The sequence below is a fragment of the Aquila chrysaetos genome, chromosome 3 (genome assembly GCF_900496995.4).
Source record: "Aquila chrysaetos chrysaetos chromosome 3, bAquChr1.4, whole genome shotgun sequence".
Lineage (NCBI taxonomy): Eukaryota > Metazoa > Chordata > Aves > Accipitriformes > Accipitridae > Aquila > Aquila chrysaetos.
The window spans coordinates 71,543,682-71,558,330 of record NC_044006.1 but is presented as its reverse complement, the minus strand read 5'-3'; the positions used below and the strand labels follow the sequence as shown (position 1 = coordinate 71,558,330).

Here is a 14,649-nt window from a genome sequence, read left to right as displayed (position 1 = left end):
TAAATGTCTTTTTATCTTCTCTTTCAGGTCTGGATTTACAATGAAGATCATGAGCTGATTTTAAATAATCTCCTTTGCTTGGATGTTTCGGAAACTCGCTCGTCCGATCCACCTCGTCTCATGAAATGCCATGGGTCCGGCGGCTCACAGCAGTGGACGTTCGGGGTAAGTGGAGTGTCTGGCCTATAGCATGTTGCTTGTAATTAACGTCTCAATAAGTGACAATAGCACTAGCAGGACATCAGGGTTGAGTTTAATTATGACCAAACTTCAGATGTACCAAGTCAATTGTACTGGACTAGGCCCAGCCCACATTCTAGGCAGCCTGTACAAAAGTTATATGGGCTTTGGTGGCTGCATTTCAGCCTGAATAAAACTTTTGTTGAGCTCTGGAACATGCAGGCCCTTTCCTTTGCAACACAGGAAGGTTTCTGCAGCCCTGTTTAGCCTTTGTTCTGCTTGTCACAGCCACCCGCAGCACTTGTGGCTCACGAGCATATGCCAGAGAGAACAAAATCCACCCCGCAGCTCTTTGTTGTGTTGTGTTTGCAGGACTGGGAGGAGGGAGCAGTCCATGTGGTGATTTCTGCTTAGTGCTTGAAGATGCACAGGGCAGAGCTGAGGTTCAACAGAGGAGTTTTTTGCTGTCGTGTCTGCCCTATAATTGGATCGCGTTAGTTTAATCGCTTATAGTCTCGAGTGGCTGATTTCACAAAACTGAGCCAGTGCTGCATACGTGAGTTTTGGCTCCTGGGTATTAACTCAGAGGCTGCTCCCTCACATGCCCTCAGCATAGCAGTGAGTCTGTAGTACAAACATCGTCTAACAAAGAGGAGGGCAGTGCCAGAACTGCCTGTTGCCCTTCCAGGACAGAACTGTCTTGGGTTCATACCATCCTGCTCGTTGGCAGCACGAGTTCCTAAGTGGAGTCAAATAAGGAAGGCTGTTGCAGTCCAGGATGGTTTGGAGATACAGAGGCAGATACTGCGTGAGCCCAGCGCTGTGTGTGTCTGATGCTTGCACCAGCAGTGCCACAGCCACAAATGGTACTGGGAGTTGAGAACTTAAAAATTCTGCTGCTGATAAGAGATTATTCAGGGTTCTTCAGCTTGAGCTAGCGGACAAAGATTTTATGAGACCGAGAGAATGGCCATTGAAATTCAATGCACGTAACTGTTAGGTGATGCCTGTGGTGGTGGTGGAGAATCTGGGCTTCGTGTGTGAAATGTGGGCTTTGAGCTGGCCATTTTCACTGAGGGTGTGGGAGGTGGATCTCTAACAGTGTCAGATTGGTGCTCGGTAATGATCAACAACAAAGTGAATCAAATATTAGGATTGATTAGGGAAGGAATAGGAACCAAAACAGAAAAATGTCATCGCACCATTGTAGTTTGCCTGTACTGCACATGCTGGTCGCCTCCTCTCAGAAAGGCTAAATTAAATTAGGGCTGGAGAAGGTTCAGAGATGGGTGGCAGGGCAAATCAAAGGCATGGGGCACCTTTCACATGAGGAATATGTGAGCAGGCTGGGACTCTCTAGATAAGTGAAGACTCATGGGAGCAAGGGGAAATAGGTGTGTGAGTCACTGGTACAGAGAAGGGCCAACTGTGCACTGTTGGTTACAGTACAAGACTCAGAGTGGGGGGGCTTATTCTGGAGGAGTGTTGTGTATTCTTGCCATGTTCTTCCACTTCACTGGAGATCTGCTTACGTCCATAAGCAGTGACAGAGAGCCCAGTGCGGCTGTTCTCACCTATCTGCTCCCTCTATGCAGGAGAGCAGGAGGTTGCTGCCCACGGGAGCTGCTGGGGTTGTGCAGAGAGCCTTTTCCAGATAGAAGAGGGGCCCTCAAAGTGCCCAAAGCAGCTGCAACAATCTGTTAGTGGGGGGAGATGATAGGGTCCTCTGGGGGAAAAAGGAAAGAGAAGGATCTGTTTCCTTCTCACACTTGACTAGGGTCTGGCCTTGCCCTGGTTACTGGGATGCGGGTGCTGCGGGCAGTGGCATTGCTACGGCTTGGCTGGCTGCAGAGCAGGGACCTGGCTGTGCCGCACTGTAGCCTTGTGGTCTCCCTCTTTGCTGAGTGCTGGGGAACGGTTTTGATCATCCCTCCCACTCATTACGAGACTGTGGTATAAACAAAATCCAAACTGGGTCGCTGTAAGGATGTGAGAGCCTTCGTTTCAAGGTCTGAACGTGGTTACGGGGTGTGCTGTGCTCTGGCTTTTAAATGGTGCTGCTGTGGGTCTGGTGTGTCAGGGAGGCTGCTGAAAGGCTTATCTGTCAGGAAGGAGCATCCTCTCCCCTTAAGCATTGGTTTTGGCTTCAGTTTGACAGTGGAGTAGAACAGAATTTTTAATAAATAAATCCCATCTGTCTTTCTGTCTCCTCTAGAAAAACAACCGCCTCTACCAGGTCTCCGTGGGGCAGTGCATGAAGGTGGTAGATCCGCTTAGCCACAAGGGGTACGTGACCATGGCCATCTGCGATGGGTCCCTTCCTCAGCAGTGGCATTTTGAGAGCTGAGACAGCGAGGATGCGGCTGAGAAGCGTTAAGCCAAGACTCGATTCCCCTTCAGCCATGATTTTAAGTCATTCTGGAGGGCTTTGCGAGGAGCCCTTAGCTGCTACACCCGGCCCAACCATTGCAAGGACCCTTTAGAAATACTCTGCTATGAAGAGCTGTGTCCGTGAGAAGGTCCAGGTGGTCACCGGTCTCTGGTCAGATATAACAGTAATAGCAGCAGCCCCACTGCAGAGCAACACGTAGAAGTGCAATTTATCAGCGGTTCCTTGGATTATCCTGGATTATTGAACTGGTTTTAAGTAAGAGAAATTATTAGAGCAATGTAATTTAAATTGTGAGATTTTAGCTTTGTGGATCTTTTAAATGACAATGACAGAAAGGAGTCCTCTTCAAGTATTTCATGTGCAGTATCTCATTAATTTACATTTTTAGTATGGTTTTACTGGCCAAATTATTTTACTTTTTCTGGAAAATACTTCTATTCCCTTTTATCTTCTGAAAATTGTCATTTGTAATATTTAAATTTAGTTCTTTTAATTTACAATTTTAGGACGTTTCATGTAGTATAAATTCTTAGCGGTCATTCGTCACCTCATATTTAAAACAAAGTAACTATTACAAAGTCTATTTTGATGATTCATGACAGTAGCTGCATTTAAAATAAAGTATCATTTTTTTATTAATTGGTATGGCCTTACTCTTTGTAGCTGTTGGACCAGAAAGCACCAACTTAGAGACTGATGCAAACTAGTGTTCACACAACTTGGGTCTTCCCTTGTTTTCACTCTTTTCTTCACAGCTGGCTCTTTCTCCCTCTCTCACATCTTGGAAGGTTTGACAGATAATTTCTGTTTGTTTTTTTTTCCCCTCCACTTCTCCGTTTCCCTTCCCAAGTTCATTTGTTTCACTATTTACCTTTCTTTGACTTCCTGCTTCACCCCCAGATGCCGCTTCAGTGCGTGGAAGCTGCTGCAGAAGAGAAAAGCTGTTCTTACCCAGCGTATTTTTCCGTAGCAACGTTGTCCTTGTTTATCACGCTGCAGCGACTTGCCTTCCCTGGGAAGCACGCAGTTCCAACGTCGGCAGCGCCAGGACAGCCTTGCCCTTTCACTGGGGCAGCAGAAACATTTTCCAACTGCATCCAGTTACTGACATTTTGGGCAGCGTGAGGCAAATAGTGATAATGCTGGAGCAATTATAGACCCACGTCTTCCTGCAGAGAGGAGAGATTCACTTGTGACAGACTGTCGTCTGCCAGGGCAGTCACCCTGGGAGGAGAAAAGCAAGAGGAAGAACACGAGCAGGTAAGAGCGGTCCCTTGCCGCTGCGCAGCTTCTTGCCTCCTTCGTCAGTTATGGAAGCAGTGAGTCACAGGCAGGGAGGAACGAGGTGAGCGGGGTTTAATTGTAAACCAGAACAATAGGCTGAAGTGGAAGTTCTTCCAGATAAAGCATTACAATGGGAATAAACGTTAGACACCAGCCAAGTTCCTTCCTAGCAAGAGAAATCTCTAAAAACAACCCCAGCCCCCTTCAGCAGCTGTAGGTCAGCCGAGGCCCGTGCTGCGCGCCTCGCTGGGTCAGGCGGCCCTCGTAGGGCACCCAGAGTCTCGAAACCGGCTCCCAAATGGCTGTTGCAGGGCAGCGGGGGGCTGCCGGCCTTTGGGGCGTCAGCTCACAGCGGCCTCCCGCTGAACCCTTTCAGCGGCAGCAGGGGTGGCGTAAAACCAGCTGTCGCAGTGTGCCCACAGCTCCGGAGCGGGTTCGTGCTGCCTGTCCTTACGCCAGTACCCCCGCTTCCTCGGGGGGACACCTGGGTGGCTGTTGTGCGTGGAATTAATTCCGGTCCTTGTTGGGGGTGAAAGGGTGGGCTACAGCTTTGTTTACGCCTGTCTGCTTAACCCTGACTGCTCCCACGGGCGAGTGTGAAGCTCTCAGCTGTTTGCTGGGCTTTCCTGTAGGCTGAGAAATTTGTTTTGGCTGTCAAATTGGCCGTGCAGTAGCCTTGCTCTGGCTTTTTTTTTTTTTTCTGTGGCCTTTGTCTTTTTAAAAAATAATAAAAAAATCAAAACCCACACAAATCCTCAAACAGGCAATGCACAAGCTTGCTTTATTTATGGTCCGAGTCTGTTGCCACAGAGAATTTTTGACCTTTTGCTCCCAGTGAGGAAATTTGGAGGCAGCTGTCAAAAACAGCTCAATACATGTGGTATTTAAGCCTGCAATAATAGGCAAGAATGTAGAATTGATGGACCACTGAGTTGCAGCTGGATTGTTCCTTAATATAAATAAGATAAATATTCTACCTCACTCTTACATAAATAATGCACCCTTTTTTTTTTTTTTTTTTTTAAATTGGCGATACCCACATTTGCAGCGCTGCATGTGTGGGCTGGCGGCTTCAGCCTGTGCACGCCCAGCCCCTGCCAGCACCTAGGGACTGGTGCTGGTTTCCAGGAACAGATGGAGGCGATGGCATTTTGGATGGCGTCAGTTGTTTCTGCAGTGAACAATTTTTGGCCAAAGCCGTAGCTGTTCAGTGCTGCAGCCGCAGAGCCAGGTCATCGCACACAAAATTTGAAGAAGAGAGGAGTATAAATCTTCCCTGTGAACACCCAGTCCTGAATCAGTTGACGGTTCTCAGCTACGCCCTGCATGGGCAGCCTGCGATTAGGTGGAAATTCAGTTTTCTTCCTCTATTTGAGTGTCTGCTCACAGCTGACCCTTGGGAATTTGGCTCAGTAGGAAGCATAGAAGGAAAAGCCCTATCCTGGGATTTAAGCTGCCCCAGCACTCAGTTTGCCGAGTCATACTGAGAATTTATTCTTTGTAAAGAAACCGCACCTGGGACTCATTTTTAAGCCTGTGTCAAATATTTCTGTCTCGATGACCTATGGCGTTAGTGGCCGACAGCAGCTTTGCTTCGTGGCTCGTTTCTCCCGTGTTTCTGCAGCTGCCCTGCGCTAACCCTGACACACGAGCTGTGCTCCCAGCTCACCCCCGGTGCCGACACCACTCCGGTCCTCTGTCTTCCAGCAGCCGGAGCGCGCAATGTAAGTAACGCCGGGGAACAGCTTTGGCCTGGCTGGTTCCCGCCTCTCTGCGCTCCATCTCGGAGCCCTTTTTTTTTTAGCCTTGACCCAGTACTGAGGTCTCGATAGAAACGTCTCTGGGCCAGGCAGCCCCACTGCGGCAGTGTTGGGGTTTAACCCCACACAGCCCCTTGCTTACCCCCGCCCAGGGGTAGGGGAGGGACTGGGGAGGGTGGAAGCGTTAAAACTCCTGCGTTGAGATAAAGACAGTTTAACAGGTAAAGCAAAAGCCGCGCACACAAGCAAAGCAAACCAAGGAATTGGTTCACCACTTCCCGCGGGCAGGCAGGTGCTCGGCCATCTCCAGGACAGCAGGGCTCCATCACACTAACGGCGGGAAGAAAAACGCCGTAACTGACCATCTCCCCCTTCCGCCTCTTTCTCCGTCTTTTACTGCTGCGCACCAGCGAAGGGCCATCCCTTTGGTCAGCGGGGGGGGGCTGTCCCAGCTCCTTGCCCACCCCCAGCCTACTCTCTGCCAGGGCAGCAGGAGCAGCAGCAAAGCTCGCTCCGCAATAACGAAACCAGCCCTGTGTCACTGACACCGGTTCCAGCACCAATCCTGCTGCTATGAAAAAAATACACTCTATCCCAGCCAAAACCAGTACAAGCAGAATAGAGTATTATTTTCTTTTTTTTTTTTTTTTTTCTTCGTATTTTGTAGATTTTCTAGGGAAAATAAGATTGCAGGGAATGGGACATGGTAGGTGCTCCAGACATGGCACTACCATGTAAAATTTAGGGGTGCAGGTTGTGTTGGAGAAGAGGGGAATGCAAATGCTTCTCACTGATGGAAGCAGACACTGAAATGTTGAAAGAAGTAGAAAGCAGACACCTCAAATGAAAACAGAAGGATATAATTTATAGATGTAAAATATTTTTATTTGTAAATGCTGATCTTCTAAATCTGTTTCCACAAATTCCAAAACCCATAACACTCTGTATACTTCAAAAAATTCTTTTTTTTTGTGTTGTTTTTGTATTTTTTTTGCCAACATTAGATACTATTATACAGAACAGAAAAAACTGTAGGACAAATACTGGTAGGATGTTGGAATATTGTACAAGAGAAGAAAAATATTCAAGAAACAATTTCATACAGCTATTTATCAAGAGAAAAATATATACAATTGATTTATTCTGTAAGATAAAAATACATCATGCCATATACATTACAAGTTCAGAACTGTATTACTGAATATACCAACAGTTTACAGTCCACTTTAATTGTGCACACAAAAAAAAAAAACTTCATTTTTTTTTTAATATTTAGCCTGTGAAGTGTCAGTACCAGAATTTTAAGTACAAAATAAAAAGCTAACCTGGTTCAAAATGCTGATTAAATTTCTACAAGCAAACACAAAACAGTGTTTATTTTTTTAAAGAAATGTAAACAAAAACAATCCATACAAACACATCTTTAAATTACATTTTCCAAAACCCTATTGCCAGAGTCCTGCAGCTGCAAGCACATTACATCTAATTTTTTTCCTTGTTTTCCTTTTAAGAAGGCTATCATATCAGAGTTAAGCTCCAACTACATGATTCTATGCTGTTTACATGATTTAATGTAGGCTGAACAGTCACCTAATCTTGACTACTTTTGCTGAAGAAAAAACAACGTCCAGCCTCTATTTTGGGTGGTTTTAGCAGTTATTCACAGTTATCACAAATTGTAAGCACAAAAAACCTGACTTAAGAAATAGGGATGCAACAATATAATACAAATAAAATTAATCTAAATTACCCAAACATCTACAAAAGTCAGAGTTGTAATATACATGCCCTTACCAGGCTTAAGGTTTACTTAAAAAAATTCTCGTAAGACCACAGTTGAGACTGCTTTAAACATAAAAAACCCTCTCTCTTTAAATTGAGATTTTGGTTATTCCGTAATTGTAATCACATGTCTGTTAATACATGAGATCATATTGTAACATCCCTATTGACGTTTTATAATAAGCACCCGAACTGCTGCAGAGTCTGGTAGCATTTGGTCAATAACTATTTTTATACTGTATTTTTTTTTTCTCAAAATATTTACACTTTTGTACAAAGTAACAGAGTTTGTTAGTTCTGCAGGTAACAGCAGCAGCTTGGCTTTCTTCTAACTTTCTTTTTAAAAATAGCTTCATTCACTTATTCAATAATAAATACAAAAAGGTTCTCTTATTTTACAGAAATCAAAAACTACAATAAACTGACTCATGGAATCAAGTATTTAAATGTATTTTAGTGCAAGTTATTTTTTCCCTTAGCTCTATCCCTAAGGAAGTCGTTTCAGTACATTCCTTGTTCAGTGGTGTCTACTTTTATTTAAAATTTTTCTTTATTTAGAGGGCCTGCCCCTTTATCAAATAAGGCTGTGGCCAGCACTTTGGACTTCTCCCTTTCGCTGGTGATTTCAGTCTTACATTCATATATGGCCACCTGCACTCCCGCAGGTCAGCCATCGGTTCTTTGCCCAAGTTAAACAGTTTCTCCTTAGTGAGCTCAAAAACAAAAGTGCTGGACCATTCTGTTAATTCAGTTTAACCTCCACGTGTCTGGAAAGTTAGCTTCAGATTTTGCCGGCTTGCTTCTGGTGCTTGTTTTTTTTTTTTTTCCCTCCTCCTTTTTTTTTTTTTCCTTTTTCTTTTTAAATACTTGAGTAGAAATCTGTATTTCCAGAAGTGATTTTTTTTTTCTTTTCCCCTTTCAAAAAGGCAACAATTTTCCGTCGACAAAATCAAAATGTGAATCACTTCTTCCTAGGGACAAGCAACCCTCAAAGACAGCAAGGAATGCATTCTAGTTCATCCACTTTCGGCAGTTTACAGCTCCACAGTGACATGGAATCTTGTGCTGGTCATCTTCAAAATCAAACTTGTAGTCATAGCAAAGCTGGAAGAAGATGCAGGAGAGCGGTTATGGAACAACTGGGATTTACCACGGCTTTCCTTGTACCTACAGGTTAAATAGCCAAATACGCTCGAGGTTGCACTGTTAGGAAGTGGCAAGATTTAAAAGGAAAGAGGGGAGGGGCAACGTCACTCTCCCCCACCCTAGTGCAAACAAGTTGTGCTATTGGCCGTAGAAATCGCGTAAGTATCTAGAAATGAAGGCAAGTAGCCACAGGTAAGTAAAAACAAATGAGACCACCCTACCTCCTCCCCTTTCTGGATTCTCCTGCTGGAGCTAATGATAATTTTGTGTCCTCTCTCAAAAGTTACCACCTCAGCCACACAGTTAGGTGCACACGAATGGTTGATATACCTATGAAAACAGAGTTTGAACAAGGTAACCTTTTAAGAACACGCATCCCTTGAGGCAAATCTAAACCAAACCTTAGAATGGCCTTAGCTTCAGGGGCGCACTGACTTTCCAGTTACAATTATATTACTCTCTACTTGTTTCTTTACCTAGAAAATGTCAAAAAAATCAAGGGTTAAAAAAAATTCCATTCTTTCTTCATAGCTGCTATGAAACATAATCAAAGATGAGCAAAGCTAATGAAAAAGAAGGCATTATTTCAGTGGAATAGTCCGAAGACTGAATGTACCAGCTCAGAGAATAAAACCCACTGAGAGAACCACAAACTTGAGTCCCTCAGAAACAGCCCCCGTCCGGGGAATGTGGACAACTCCCCAGAACGAGGTCGGAGAGCTCTCCAGAGCCACCCACCTTGCAGGACCTCCCGTCAGGGTAGCATCGATGACATGGTCATTGTCAATGCGGAACATGTACACGCCACGATTCTGAAAAACAGAATTGGGAAAAAGACTCTTGTAGATTTTACATAATTGTCAACGATTAAACGAAGCGGTAACTTGTGTTTACCTCCAAGCGTCCTCCTGCGTTCGGGATCAGGCATTGCCCGCTGGCTCACGAGGGAACATGAGTCGCATGCTGCCCTTACCCTCACTGGTTTGTGAGGGAATGGATGGGCCATAAACATAAATCTCTGGCGAATTACTACTTCCCTAATAGCTTCTGTACTGCCTTTCATCTAGGATCTTGAAGTGCTTCACAAATATGCACTAATGTTACAATACCACTGAGTTACACAAAGGAAGTTGCTTTAAATTTGAAGAAGTTCTCATTGAAAACTGAGGTCCTGACATCTCTGTTGGAGCGCTCTCTTTGCCCTCCGGGACAGAGGATATATATTACCTACCTGGCCAGGGTGCCATGAGATTTATTAAACATTTAAATACTCTGATCCTTTGATCAGAAACACTGCAGACTCCTCTGGTTATATTTTTAGCCTATTGTATTTATAGCACAGCAGAAAACAGAAATGAGGGGACCTGAATTCATCAAATAGAAGAACAGCATTTGTTTTGTTGTACTAACATTTGAAAAGGGAAGGGGAAAGAAACAGTGAACAACCACCACCCATACCTGAGATTCATAAAGCTTTTCCTTCCTGTTTGCCACCTCATTCCGGATAATAGTTCCGATATATTCAATGACCATAGTGTGCTTTTCAATGTCTCTAGCAGCATATAAGCCCAGGCCCTACAAAAAATACGTTTTGATTTAGAATTCTGTAATAACTTTACATTTACACTGCATTCCTCACCATGCCCCAAAACCGTTCCTGCAGAAAATCGTGTGAGAAGTAAACTACCCAGAAAGATTGAAGCAGTACAGGTAAGTAACTGATGTTGTTACAGCCAAGATGCAGAATCCAGCTTTACATTAAATTTTTAAGATGCAAGAAAACGTACTTGGCTTCTGTCTAGGTGAGAAAGCTTCTCTTACACCTCTGCCACCTGACTGTGTAAAAATTATAAATTCACTGAAAAAAAAAGTGGGCCTTACTAGAACGGAGAAACCTAATAGGAACACAACAGCACAGTTAAGTCCAACCCAAAATAAACAACAACTGTGTTCATACCCAGCAAGATTAATTAGAAAGCTTTTGCAAAATAGTCTGTGGAGCAAACCACCAACAGAATTACATAGAGCAACAAATTTCTTATTACTATGAATGCAAACAAGTATCGAACTCTGTGCTAGTCTCACGCCACTTCACTCAGCTTGGTCTGAGCATGTCATACTTCCACCGTGTATTTGTATTTTACTAAGTTTTACTGAGTTTTTGAGAAATATGCTAAAAAAAAACCACAACCCAAAACTTGAAAGAAACTTCTTTTCCTAGATGACTGTAACAAATGAATTCTTAAGACATTTGCAATAATTAGAAAGAAATCTTACTTAAGATAAATCTATGGGAAGCAACTTGCCACATAAAAATTGCCAGTTTTGGGACGAGACTTGAAGGAATTTTGCAATAGCTTTAGTTTCAATTTTAATATAAAATTTATACAAATATTTATATACAATATATAAAAATATAAAATTTATATAAAAATAAGATATAAATAAAAGTCTAAGTAAAATTTTTTAATACACATGTCCTAAAATGAGAACTGACCTGAATACGAGAGCGAGCTAGATACACATTGGACTTCCATTCAGTTTTCATTTTGCGGTACTGAGAGGACTTGGAATGGACGAACTGCTTACTGTAAGGCGCATTCAGTTCTCCCGTAACTGTGCTCTGAAATGACTTCGATGTGCTGGTGCTATTCAAGGTGTGAGGCCTGTAGGAATTGGGCATGTAACAGGAAAGAATACAAGACAAACTGAAGATTTCTCCGAAAGCAGCCACAAACCCCATTAAAAATTCTTTTAGACATACAGACACTTAAAGCCAGCTAGCATAGACAACAAAGCAATTCCTTTGATTTGGGCATGCACATACACAGCCAAAGACGACAGGGTTTGTAAGCAGCAGACGAAAGCACAAATAACCCTAAGCAGCCTATAAACCCTGGGCTGTACTATGTGAAATTAAAACAAAATACCTTAACACAAACCTCTTGACATGGGTACTCATTTTAGGCTCAGCACGGGCACAGCCCGTGGGGTTGATAGCAAGAGGGAGTTCCATTAAGGGGTTTCGGCCATAGCGGAAAGTGTAGTTCTCGCAGGCCTCAACCCCTGGCAGCTGCAAAAAAAACAGACAGAAAGAAAAAAAATCCAAGTAATTATATGTTAATCGTGTGTAACAAAATACTTGCTTTTCCACACTGCTTCCTGTTCCCCTTCTCATGTGTATATCCAACAATCTGGGGTGATCCAGCAAGAACTGGGATGGTGAAGACTCACCGATTCAGCAATCCTGGCCACTGCAGAGACTGTCAAACCAAAGAGGTCTTCACCCTTCAAATAGCCGGGAAACAGCTGGAGCATTTCAGATTCTTTTCTAACAGAAGCAACGGGCTCCAAGATTTTATCCCACACACCTACACAACCATATGGGAAAGAATTACGGTGATCAAAAAAATAAAAGTCTATCGTACTGGTTTTAAAACAAATGCCTGAGAATATCAGCAACCAGAAACCAATACTGAAAACGCATTTTGTCATTGGTTACATGCACAAAGAGGCCAGTGTTTAAAAAGCAAAGCAGAGAATCATTTGGTGAGTTGCTGTTTTCTCTTCCACAAATCCCAAACAAGCACGACACTTCTGCTGCACCCTCGATTCTCGGGAATGAACCTTTTAGTATTTGCAGCATGGAAACTTTCAGTCCTCTGACAACAATCACATAGACAGATTCTCCTGAGAAAACCTGCACAAAGTAGAATTTTCTGCAAATAAACTATTTATTCTATTTCTGTTGATTGACTATAGTCATCTCTCAGTTGTGTGTGAGCAATTCCCCCGGCAGTGGTTTGACTGGACAGAGCGAGGCTGAGTGTTATCGGCATGCGCAGCATGAAGGGATTAAGACCCAGAGCATTATAGGCCACGTGCGCATCTCCGTGCCATGTTCCCAAGACCTGCCCATACGTTTATGGTCTAATGTATTCTTCTTCACCCTGCCAGAGACAAAGTTACCTGCCCTGAGAACAAGGTGGTCAACTCAACTGTCTTTATTGCTTACTAACTTCAGCACAGCTGATTTGAACATAACTGAGTAATGGTATCGTATTTAAACAAAGTCACTTTTCACGAAAGGAAACCTACGCTGACATTCCTACTATTTTAATTCTTTTTCAATACTCAGTCTTGGGTCTCCCCTGTGAGTGAGCTTGTAACAAGTCTTCTTATTTGCAGCTTATGCAACTTCTTCAGAGGTGTCCTCAGTCTTCATAGCATGGTATTAAAAACGGACCCTGCAAGCTCACTATAAGCATTACATGAGAACAGTGTCTGCAACATTTATTTGGAACATTTATCATACCACAAGTATCAGGAGTAACGGAACAAATAGCAAACCCACAAAAGTCATGATCTTAGTTCACAAAATTTACCTTTTGGTGTTGTGTCAGTAAGGACCAGATCTTCATGGCCTTGCTCCACAACCTTGATGACAAATAACGGAAGCCCGTCCTTCTCCTCAATCGAACAGAGATAGCGACAGCGTCTGTTTGCGTATCTCATGCTCCAGTACAACCGGCTGGCCTCGTAACCCACGGGGAAGAGTGCTTTTGAGGAGTGGAAGGCCTGCATCTGCTGTGGCAGCAGCTGACCGACGGCATGGAAAATCAGGCTTCCCACACGGAAAGTGTGATCACGTTCTCCTCGCTGAACGATGCTAGCGATCTGCCGCACTTCGTCACGCTGAACGTAGACCCTCCTGAAGACTGCAAAGTAACTAAGTTCTTGCTCATGAGTTCCCTTTGGTTTGTGCATGGGGCAAAGCATGGTCTTGTCTTTAAAAAACATGCATTGTGCTTTAATGGCACAGGTAAAGTGATAAATATTGGTGCACCTTAACCTGTGACAACCGCTGGTGGCACCCATTTTGTGACAAAACATGCATTTCATTTGCAAGCCTCTTCGCAGTGCTAGTTCCACGTTTATTAAGGCACCAGCTTGTGTCTCGTAGACTTCTGTAGACCAAAGAGCACAGTTCAAATGGACCCAAAGGTCTAAATCCAGGTTGAGAAGCCTTGCTGGTCCATCAGTTAATCCATCACCTTCCTCGTGACAGAAGCAACATTTCCTATAGTCTTTAGGCACAGGATCTGGTTTAAGGGTTGTGCCCAGTTTTTTAAGAAATTCATCTATTTCTTCTTCACAAGGAGGTTTGAATGATCCTTTAGGAATCACAATCTGAATGCTCCACTTTTTCCATTTCATTCCTTTCCATTTCTTACTTGGAGGCCGACAGTCATCAAGACTACTGTGTATTGCTTTTAGCCTAGGTTTTAGTTTCACTGTTACCTTAAGCTCATCTGGTTTTGCCTCTACCTTGGCTGCTTCAAATGCAGGGGGGAACATGATGGGGGGTGATGATGGTGGAGAAACTTTTTCCTGCAACTGAGGCAGACAGTGGACGTCCAAAGTGGAGATGTTGTTGCTGTACTGATGGAATGCTTTAGGCGGCCTCTCTTTCATCGGCGACTGCGGCAAAGATGGAACTGATTCCTGGTAAATCAACAGAAAGCTCTTAAGAAAAAAATCCCAAACTGTTAACCATTAAATGCTCTTGAAAACACTGTCAGGTTGGTATGGAAGAGGCTACTCAGAATGCCTAAAATCATGATGCAGCAACAGAGAAAGATAGAATTACCCTGACCTGTGTTATCACAGCTTGTGCCATGATACAGAGCACAAAAGTTCTTCCAGTCAACCTAGAACGTGGTGCCCACTAATACAGAAGGGGAAGCACAAATAATCCTTTGTCCAGGTTTTGAATGAAAAACTACTCAATTGCCCTAGACAAGCTAACTGACAGATTTAGTTCTTAGGTGTTTTTAGAAAGTGTTGTTACAACGCAAAATAACCTTAAAATATGGTTCATGGAATTAATTTGAAGAGTAAGAATCTTGTTATTTGGTAGAAGGGGAAGATTTAGAATTAATGCCACATATTTTTCCTGGAAACACATGAGGAGGAAATTCCTGCAGGGCTCTACATTAGACACACCTTGCAGACTTAACTATTTGGTCACAGAAGCAGAGATTTGTTAAAAAAAAAAAAAAAGGGGGGGGGGAAGAAAACAAGAACAACAAAGGAAGTTTAGAT

At 43.5% G+C, this 14,649-nt stretch overlaps 2 protein-coding genes across 17 annotated transcripts in view; one reads left to right on the top strand and one right to left on the bottom strand.

The window, feature by feature from the left end:
* The window catches only part of GALNT11 (polypeptide N-acetylgalactosaminyltransferase 11), a 53,714-nt gene extending 50,503 nt beyond the window's left edge, over positions 1–3,211 (top strand). For all 4 annotated transcript variants that reach the window (XM_030008077.1, XM_030008081.1, XM_030008078.2 and 1 more), the window contains exons 11-12: positions 28–165; positions 2,396–3,211. In XM_030008077.1, the coding sequence (XP_029863937.1) occupies positions 28–165; positions 2,396–2,527 (270 nt within the window). In that variant the 3' untranslated portion in view covers positions 2,528–3,211. The remainder of the gene's footprint in view (positions 1–27; positions 166–2,395) is intronic.
* A 3,268-nt stretch (positions 3,212–6,479) lies between these two features.
* The window catches only part of KMT2C (lysine methyltransferase 2C), a 201,238-nt gene continuing 193,068 nt past the window's right edge, over positions 6,480–14,649 (bottom strand). For 11 of the 13 annotated variants that reach the window (XM_030008068.2, XM_041122094.1, XM_041122099.1 and 8 more), the window contains 8 exons: positions 12,930–14,049; positions 11,779–11,915; positions 11,475–11,617; positions 11,042–11,210; positions 10,003–10,119; positions 9,283–9,356; positions 8,766–8,874; positions 6,480–8,502 (listed from right to left, as the gene is read on the bottom strand). In XM_030008068.2, the coding sequence (XP_029863928.1) occupies positions 8,410–8,502; positions 8,766–8,874; positions 9,283–9,356; positions 10,003–10,119; positions 11,042–11,210; positions 11,475–11,617; positions 11,779–11,915; positions 12,930–14,049 (1,962 nt within the window). In that variant the 3' untranslated portion in view covers positions 6,480–8,409. The remainder of the gene's footprint in view (positions 8,503–8,765; positions 8,875–9,282; positions 9,357–10,002; positions 10,120–11,041; positions 11,211–11,474; positions 11,618–11,778; positions 11,916–12,929; positions 14,050–14,649) is intronic. The other 2 variants (XM_041122098.1, XM_041122103.1) reach the window with 1 other exon arrangement.